This window comes from Panulirus ornatus, chromosome 66, assembly GCF_036320965.1.
Source record: "Panulirus ornatus isolate Po-2019 chromosome 66, ASM3632096v1, whole genome shotgun sequence".
Lineage (NCBI taxonomy): Eukaryota > Metazoa > Arthropoda > Malacostraca > Decapoda > Palinuridae > Panulirus > Panulirus ornatus.
The window spans coordinates 11,338,053-11,348,442 of NC_092289.1; the positions used below are offsets into that span (position 1 = coordinate 11,338,053).

At 44.5% G+C, this 10,390-nt stretch overlaps 1 protein-coding gene across 1 annotated transcript in view; it reads right to left on the reverse strand.

The window, feature by feature from the left end:
• Window positions 1-7,243: 7,243 nt before the first annotated feature.
• Window positions 7,244-10,390, reverse strand: part of LOC139746762 (probable cytochrome P450 49a1) — a 94,087-nt gene continuing 90,940 nt past the window's right edge. Inside the window, exon 10 of the mRNA XM_071658264.1 lies at window positions 7,244-7,267. Coding sequence (XP_071514365.1) covers window positions 7,244-7,267 — 24 coding nt within the window. The remainder of the gene's footprint in view (window positions 7,268-10,390) is intronic.

A 10,390-nucleotide genomic window follows, 5' to 3' on the forward strand; every position in this document is an offset into this window, starting at 1 on the left:
CACAGTAAATGGAGGAAAATGAATATATATGTGAGCCGCCCTAACAAGTGGGATTGATGTAACCAAGTCATAAACTGTTAGCAGACACAAGAATTTGTCGAAGTTAGTTTTCTGTTCTCATTTGCCTGTGTTCCACCCAACTACACAGAGTGGGTGGAGTGTGCCCGCCCTCACTCCACCCTCGGGGCTGGCCATGGTGGATGCCACTGGTGCAAAATCATTTCCACAGACTAGATAAAGGTGCATGTGGCCTCGGGGGTGAGGGGCGTGCCCACAACTTCCTGCTATTCTATGGTTGAGGGAAACGTGAAAGTTATGCATGGTGGATGTCCATAGACGGGAAGTGTTGATAACAGATGGTTATGTAGAGCAGACACAGTGGACGGGATGTGCAACACTTGGCCACAACGGAGTCAGGGATGTCAGATGCATTTGTTAGAGAACGTAGTGTTGGCAGCGGCAACAATGGCGTAGTGTTGGCAGCGGCAACACTGGCGTAGTGTTGGCAGTGTCAACAACAATGACGTAGTGAGTCCGATAATAAAAAAATGCATAACTTCACAAGTTTTTTATCCTCAAATGAATCTATTTCTTCCCCATTTACGTTACAGAAACGTGATGGCGGTCCATTACTTTCCAGGTTCTGTGGGCCATTTGGAGTCCAGTGCCGATCTGGAAGTCAGGTACAAGCTGGTGGACGTATCTTTGAACATCCCAGGAAACTTCCAGGTTCCAGAGTTCTGCCCACATCACACTCAAGACTGATGTGTTCTACGTCAACTCAAGGGTGATGTTGGATCACTTTATCCACCGTCCTACGTGTTGCGGCCTGAGTAGAACACTGGCTTGCGTGTATACCATCAGTGAATGGTGGTGAAGGAGGAGGAGGAGGAGGTTGGGTCTGGTGGTGTCGGGTTCAGGAGGAGGAGGAGGAGGAGGAGGAGGAGGTTGGGTCTGGTGGTGTCGGGTTCAGAAGGAGGAGAAGGTTGGGTCTGGTGGTGTCGGGTATGGGTCTTGGTTGGGTCCTATTTTGGTTAGTGGTCGCCTCAGGGGCTGTGGGAGCTCACTCATGTTGGCCACTGTCGACGTACCTTCACGTTCTGTTCTGCCTGAACGTCGGAACAGCACTCTCCCGAGGTCCGACTACCACTCTCATCTACTTCTAAACTTCTTGAATTTTCTTAGAACTTCACGTGACTGCTTATTGCTGGAGCTCAACATCTCTAGCGATTACAGAAGGAACCTACATGGTTAAGGAAGCCCTCTACAGTTCTCTGATTTAACAGTTTAGTTGGAAATAAACATTGGAGGAAGATGTAGCAGCTTACGTATCAGCTGTTCTAACTGCTTGTTGATGATCACAATTAAACGCTGAATGAGGTAACCATTGTAGTACAGATCTGAGGAAACAAGAGAGCGAAGAAGAAGGTAGGGGAACCACACACAGTCTGGCATACCTGGAAGTAATTGAGCCTAGTGAACCTGTGGCTGACTTGACCAATCATGTGGTGGAGATGATCAAGGGAACCACGCCCTAGTGGTGTCCACAGAAATGTGCCATACTGTAAAATACTTGTAAGTTCTCTTACACGATGTCATCAGGGGTCACATGGATGCTGTACCCTGCCACTGAGAGTTTACTGACCCATGATAAGATGGTCATGTCTACTTTACCATCGGGGAAAAGTTATAAGGAAGACAGACTCCCAGAACTTGGTCATGTAAAGTGCAGCGTAAAAAGACGGAATTGCTGTCTCAGATGTTCGTCTGTCTGTCTCCACCTCGCTACTTCGACTTATCTTTAACAAGATCAACAATTTCTGGATGTGATTCGTTGAGTTTATCACACGTACTTTATGACAACATCAATTTTCACAACGATGTTCGTATTGTGCTTTATCTCAGCTCTCATGTTTTACTTTCATACCAATTTTTTGTTTGAAGTTGGAGGCTTCAGTCACGGAATGAAGTCACTTTCGAGGCCAGGTCTTAACTGATATGTAAAAATGCTTAATGAGAGAAGAAAAAGAGAGAACAAAACAGAGTAAATGTAAAACCTGTCGTTTATAAAAGGTTAGGTTAGGTTAGCTGTCAGGAAAGACATGAAAGATATTCTCTCCATGTGCCCAAACCATTTCAAAACACCCTCTTCTGCTCTCTCAACCACGCTCTTTTTATTTCCACACATCTCTCTTACCCTTACGTTACTTACTCGATCAAACCACCTCACACCACACATTGTCCTCAAACATCTCATTTCCAGCACATCCATCCTCCTGCGCACAACTCTATCCATAGCCCACGCCTCGCAACCATACAACATTGTTGGAACCACTATTCCTTCAAACATACCCATTTTTACTTTCCGAGATAATGTTCTCGACTTCCACACATTCTTCAAGGCTCCCAGGATTTTCGCCCCCTCCCCCACCCTGTGATTCACTTCCACTTCCATGGTTCCATCCGCTGCCAAATCCACTCCCAGATATCTAAAACACTTCACTTCCTCCAGTTTTTCTCCATTCAAACTTACCTCCCAATTGACTTGACCCTCAACCCTACTGTACCTAATTACCTTGCTCTTATTCACATTTACTCTTAACTTTCTTCTTCCACACACTTTACCAGACTCAGTCACCAGCTTCTGCAGTTTCTCACTCGAATCAGCCACCAGAGCTGTATCATCAGCGAACAACAACTGACTCACTTCCCAAGCCCTTTCATCCACAACAAACTGCATACTTGCCCCTCTCTCTCCAAAACTCTTGCGTTCACCTCCCTAACCATCCCATCCATATAGGCAAGGCTACCGTTTGCGTCGCAATCACAGCAGGCAGGGGTAAACCCAGAGATGAGGAGAATGAGAGAGAGAGAGAGAGAGAGAGAGAGAGAGAGAGAGAGAGAGAGAGAGAGAGAGAGAGAGAGAGAGAGAGAGAGAGAGAGAGAGTGGAGGGCGTCAGGTGAGGCGGGAGCGTCCATGTTGCTGGGTCGGGTCACAACCACCCAGCGGTCACAACACCCAACGGTCACAACACCGCTGGGTGTTGTGGCTCTTTGTGAGAGAGGAACTTCCATCTCTCGGGTCACATGACCTTCGTTCTGACACAAGATTGGAAATGGTCATTAAGATAACGTTATTTTTCTTTCCTAATTAAAAGACGCCAGAGTTTAATACGTTGGCGACGCTTCTGTGTTTACGTCTGACACAAAATATATTGTTGTGGTGAACTTCGCCATTGTCGCTATATAAAACACTAATTGGACAAAGAGGTTGTCTTTGATTCATCAGGCAAATGAAAAAAGGGAATAATCTTTGTCTCTCAGGATCGTCCAAACGTGTGAGGGAACAAAGCCAAGTCCTCTGGTGTCTCAGGAGCCGAAAACATAATAAACAAAGTGATCATCAATGGAAAAGGAGTTAGACGTCATTAAGTCTCTCTTCGGGAGGCGCCACTGATTGTCAGGCGCACCTCCACCTACCTTGGCGGAGCTTAGTGTTCGCGAGTCGACTTGACTCCCTCATATATACACCCACACTTCGTTACCCTTATGCTATATACATCCCTGAAGTTCGTGGATAGATGTATATTGATTATATATATTGTAGGTGGCTGATTGAGGTTTATTTTGACAGATAAAAGTGGTATAATAACCCGTTGTGTGAAGCTGGACGCGAATATATGAACCTGGGTGGATATGATGGTGTTCTGGTTGCACAGGTGTGAGTAATGGTAGGAAGCAACTCCTTCACGGCTACCACACGGCTACCACACAGCTACCACACGGCTACCACACAGCTACCACACAGCTACCACACGGCTACCACACAGCTACCACACAACTACCACACGGCTACCACACAGCTACCACACAGCTACCACACGGCTACCACACGGCTACCACACAGCTACCACACGGCTACCACACAGCTACCACACAGCTACCACACGGCTACCACACAGCTACCACACAACTACCACACGGCTACCACACGGCTACCACACAACTACCACACGGCTACCACACGGCTACCACACAACTACCACACGGCTACCACACAGCTACTCCAGGGCTACTACATGACTCGTAATGGATTTCTACCAGACCAGTGCTGGTCTACCAGTCGACCACTGCTCCAGACACGTCATTACCACCTGGTCTACCAGTCGACCACTACCACACACGTCATTACCACCTGGTCTACCAGGCGACCACTACCACACACGTCATTACCGTCTTATGGGAGCGATATACAAGCTACTTCAGTATACTTAAGAGAAATATACACAAGCTACTTAACTTTAGGATACTTAAGAGAAATATACACAAAGTCACAATTGGATTTCTTGGTCAGAGGAATCACCCAATGGTAGTCATTGTGTGTGGCATAAACAGCTTCGTTGCACCTAACTACCAAACGAGCGGAGGTCAAACTACCGCTTCATGTTCTACGAGGACGCTGAACACACACACACACACACACACACACACACACACACACACACACACGTAATCCAGAATACACATCTATATACCTTCCCATGTTGGGCTGGTCATGAGTCTGGTCCATTATCCCATGTTGGGCTGGTCATGAGTCTGGTCCATTATCCCATGTTGGGCTGGTCATGAGTCTGGTCCATTATCCCATGTTGGGCTGGTCATGAGTCTGGTCCATTATCCCATGTTGGGCTGGTCATGAGTCTGGTCCATTATCCCATGTTGGGCTGGTCATGAGTCTGGTCCATTATCCCATGTTGGGCTGGTCATGAGTCTGGTCCATTATCCCATGTTGGGCTGGTGATGAGTCTGGTCCATTATCCCATGTTGGGCTGGTCATGAGTCTGGTCCATTATCCCATGTTGGGCTGGTCATGAGTCTGGTCCATTATCCCATGTTGGGCTGGTCATGAGTCTGGTCCATTATCCCATGTTGGGCTGGTCATGAGTCACTGGCTTAACAAAGGCAACCATTTTTATGTTGTTAATTGCTAACATGTCATTAATAATGAACCATGAGCCTCCTTGTTAATTGCTAACATGTTATCAACAATGAACCATGAGTCTCCTTGTTAATTGCTTGTGATGTCGTTAAAGAATGTGAAAGATTTTTATCAAAACTGAAATTCCTTTTTTTTTTTTTTCTGATTTAAATTTCTCGCTCCACTCTCCTTGTTATCATATGTACACCCACAACCAGGTCAGGTATCCATGTAAACCATTATCTGACGTTTAATTAATTCAATTGTTTCTCCAACCATTCAACCATTCAACCATTCAACCAGCCAACCATTCAACCAGCCAACCATACAACCAGCCTAACATACCTCGTCTTGACCATTTGCAAATCACAACGTCTGTTGTGGGTACAACTTGGGGTTGTCAATATACATATATAATCCAGTGGGTCCCCATCTCAAACCCAGACCCACTTAACCTTACATGAGTCAGACCCAGACCCACTTAACCTTACATGAGTCAGACCCAGACCCACTTAACCTTACATGAGTCAGACCAAGACCCACTTAACCTTACATGAGTCAGACCCAGACCCATTTAACCTTACATGAGTCAGACCCAGACCCACTTAACCTTACATGAGTCAGACCCAGACCCACTTAACCTTACATGAGTCAGACCCAGACCCACTTAACCTTACATGAGTCAGACCCAGACCCATTTAACCTTACATGAGTCAGACCCAGACCCACTTAACCTTACATGAGTCAGACCCAGACCCACTTAACCTTACATGAGTCAGACCCAGACCCACTTAACCTTACATGAGTTAAACCATAATTTACTGAAGTTAACTAAATACAAACTTGGCTACTGTCTTAACGTTTTCTATAACATGGAGGGAAGAGTTTCCAGTGAAGCTGTTGTGTGTGTTGTGGTGCGTGTGTCGCTTATCTTGTGGCTGGGTTCCATCTTAGGAGGATAATGACCCATTATTGAGGAAGACCCGATCTAGGAGCAGTCTTCTCCTCCTCCTCCTTCTTCAGTAGGTTCATTTAACAAGTTTATGAACCATCCTTTATCATCAAGTTGGCCACCTCAGACGTGGGTCATTAATGTGGAGTGGCTGGCCAGTCGTGGGGGCTGCTGTGGAGTCCCCCCCCCCCCACAGTCCCCCCACACAGCCAAGCTGTTCCCCCACCTCCACGTTAATTAGCCACGTAAGTCAAGAAACTGGTCCTCTTCTCTCCCTCACATCATGGCCGGGTGGCCTGCCTGGTTTGTGTGTGTGTGTCTCTCTTCCTCACCTTAACAAACTGCTTGTAACAGGTCTTGTTATCTATCGTTTGGCTGTGGAGAAACCATTGTGGTAGAGGAGGGGCGACGTGTGTGTGTGTGAGGGCGTGGGCCCTCCTGACGTGGCGTCAGCAGGCGCTGGTGGAGGTGGAGGTGGAGGTGGAGGTGGAGGTGGAGGTGGAGGTGGAGGCAGACGAGCAACCAGACACAGACAGAAGGTGGTTCAGTTCCAGCGTCTGCAGGAGACACACATTACAATCACTCAGCTTCTATTAAGCTTAAGCTTCAAAGACATATTAGCAGCTTGAGCTGACTTTATACCATTGTCTTAACATGATATAATGATAATAATGATGATAATGATAATGATCATAATAAATGTCTTAGTATATTAACTACAGGCAAAAGCTAAGGGTCTCCATAATAACTACATAAACTCATACAAAGTAACTACAATATAAAGCTTTTTGTATCAACTGTTATAAACTGAAACTTAGATGATCCTCTTACTTTCCTATGTGGTGGCTGGGGGTAGTGTTGACCCGAAGACACAGACGTAGAGATCAATATGTGTATTGATAATTGATGGTAATGTTGACCCTGACTGTGCTTGGGGGGGGGGGGGGTGTACATGATGGGGTAGATAACAGGTAAACAGATGTCCCATCACAAAGTTAGCTGTTGGTAAACACTATCATCTACATTTCTTATACGCTTCTGAGTCTGGATATAAAAGCAGACCTTCCCACCACCACTCCCTCCGGCTCAACATACGGCAAGAAAACGCTATGAGGGAACACCATGTCATACATAGGTATACTGCCATGGTAATTCTATAAGAAAGTGGAAATTTAGAAATTATACATGAGGCAATTGCTGAAATCTGAAGTGTAGGAGGAGGGAATGAACACTGTCATTATGAAATTCAAATGAGCACATATCTGAGCTAATGAGGCTTAATGATATGGAACTGATGTCACTGAAATGTTGGTCTAACTGACATCAACTGACATCATCTGGAAGGAAGTCAGTCGTTAGGTGTAGACACAATTTGCCAGCGACCATCATACCTTTGTCGTCTACCACCACTTCCATGTCATGTCCTTATGTCTGGTTGTTGAGTCAATGTCTAGTGTGGAAATGCCATGTGTTATGTTACTGGATTAATTCCGTAGTTTGATAAACTTTCGGTCAATTCCCTTATTGTCCATTTTGATCGGTGAGTATTTCGTCAGAATGAACTACCATTTTTGATTGTTGGTCGTTAGTCTTCTTACACTTCTTTACATTTGCTTCAAGTTTTTACTTCATCTCTGATCAAGTTTGGCGAAGGATGTGATCATGGTCCCAGTCTACGACTTGAGGGCAAGGGATCTCACGTGGGAGGAGGTAACGGTGGCGAGGAGATTGCGCGAACTTGACCCCGCATTACTGGATGAAGTCCAGATGGTGACTGGACAGTCAGACATGTTACTGTTGTGAGCTCCTCCATATATATATATATATATATATATATATATATATATATATATATATATATATATATATATATATATATATATATATATTTATGGAAATGGTGAAGAGCTTGTAGATTTATGTGCTGAAAAAGGACTGATGATTGGGAATACCTGGTTTAAAAAGTGAGATATACATAAGTATACTTATGTAAGTAGGAGAGATGGCCAGAGAGCGTTATTGGATTACGTGTTAATTGACAGGCGCGCGAAAGAGAGACTTTTGGATGTTAATGTGCTGAGAGGTGCAACTGGAGGGATGTCTGATCATTATCTTGTGGAGGCTAAGGGGAAGATTTGTATGGGTTTTCAGAAAAGAAGAGTGAATGTTGGGGTGAAGAGGGTGGTGAGAGTAAGTGAGCTTGGGAAGGAGACTTGTGTGAGGAAGTACCAGGAGAGACTGAGTACAGAATGGAAAAAGGTGAGAACAATGGAAGTAAGGGGAGTGGGGGAGGAATGGGATGTATTTAGGGAATCAGTGATGGATTGCGCAAAAGATGCTTGTGGCATGAGAAACGTGGGAGGTGGGTTGATTAGAAAGGGTAGTGAGTGGTGGGATGAAGAAGTAAGAGTATTAGTGAAAGAGAAGAGAGAGGCATTTGGACGATTTTTGCAGGGAAAAAATGCAATTGAGTGGGAGATGTATAAAAGAAAGAGACAGGAGGTCAAGAGAAAGGTGCAAGAGGTGAAAAAAAGGGCAAATGAGAGTTGGGGTGAGAGAGTGTCATTAAATTTTAGGGAGAATAAAAAGATGTTCTGGAAGGAGGTAAATAAAGTGCGTAAGACAAGGGAGCAAATGGGAACTTCAGTGAAGGGCGCAAATGGGGAGGTGATAACAAGTAGTGGTGATGTGAGAAGGAGATGGAGTGAGTATTTTGAAGGTTTGTTGAATGTGTTTGATGATAGAGTGGCAGATATAGGGTGTTTTGGTCGAGGTGGTGTGCAAAGTGAGAGGGTTAGGGAAAATGATTTGGTAAACAGAGAAGAGGTAGTAAAAGCTTTGCGGAAGATGAAAGCCGGCAAGGCAGCAGGTTTGGATGGTATTGCAGTGGAATTTATTAAAAAAGGGGGTGACTGTATTGTTGACTGATTGGTAAGGTTATTTAATGTATGTATGACTCATGGTGAGGTGCCTGAGGATTGGCGGAATGCGTGCATAGTGCCATTGTACAAAGGCAAAGGGTATAAGAGTGAGTGCTCAAATTACAGAGGTATAAGTTTGTTGAGTATTCCTGGTAAATTATATGGGAGGGTATTGATTGAGAGGGTGAAGGCATGTACAGAGCATCAGATTGGGGAAGAGCAGTGTGGTTTCAGAAGTGGTAGAGGATGTGTGGATCAGGTGTTTGCTTTGAAGAATGTATGTGAGAAATACTTAGAAAAGCAAATGGATTTGTATGTAGCATTTATGGATCTGGAGAAGGCATATGATAGAGTTGATAGAGATGCTCTGTGGAAGGTATTAAGAATATATGATGTGGGAGGAAAGTTGTTAGAAGCAGTGAAAAGTTTTTATCGAGGATGTAAGGCATGTGTACGTGTAGGAAGAGAGGAAAGTGATTGGTTCTCAGTGAATGTAGGTTTGCGGCAGGGGTGTGTGATGTCTCTATGGTTGTTTAATTTGTTTATGGATGGGGTTGTTAGGGAGGTGAATGCAAGAGTTTTGGAAAGAGGGGCAAGTATGAAGTCTGTTGGGGATGAGAGAGCTTGGGAAGTGAGTCAGTTGTTGTTCGCTGATGATACAGCGCTGGTGGCTGATCCATGTGAGAAACTGCAGAAGCTGGTGACTGAGTTTGGTAAAGTGTGTGTCAGAAGAAAGTTAAGAGTAAATGTGAATAAGAGCAAGGTTATTAGGTACAGTAGGATTGAGGGTCAAGTCAATTGGGAGGTGAGTTTGTAATGGAGAAAAACTGGAGGAAGTGAAGTGTTTTAGATATCTGGGAGTGGATCTGGCAGCGGATGGAACCATGGAAGCGGAAGTGGATCATAGGGTGGGGGAGGGGGCGAAAATTCTGGGAGCCTTGAAGAATGTGTGGAAATCGAGAACATTATCTCGGAAAGCAAAAATGGGTATGTTTGAGGGAATAGTGGTTCCAACAATGTTGTATGGTTGCGAGGCGTGGGCTATGGATAGAGTTGTGCGCAGGAGGATGGATGTGCTGGAAATGAGATGTTTGAGGACAATGTGTGGTGTGAGGTGGTTTGATCGAGTAAGTAACGTAAGGGTAAGAGAGATGTGTGGATATATATATATATATATATATATATATATATATATATATATATATATATATATATATATATATATATATATATATATATATATATATATATATATATATGAACCAGGGTATGTGAAAGGTCTCGGGTGAACTATGGAAAGGTGTGTAGGCCCTGGATGTGGATAGGGAGCTGTGGTTTCGGTGCATTACACATAACAGCTAGAGAATGGATGTGAGCGAATGTGACCTTTTTCTTCGTCTGTTCTTGGCGCTACTTCAATAACGCGGAAAACGGCGAGCATGTGGGAAAGGAAAAAGAAAGAAATATGTCCACTGGAAGATTAATGTCAAGTATTCTGGACACTAATTGTTATTTCAAACTTAACCATTTACCAAACGC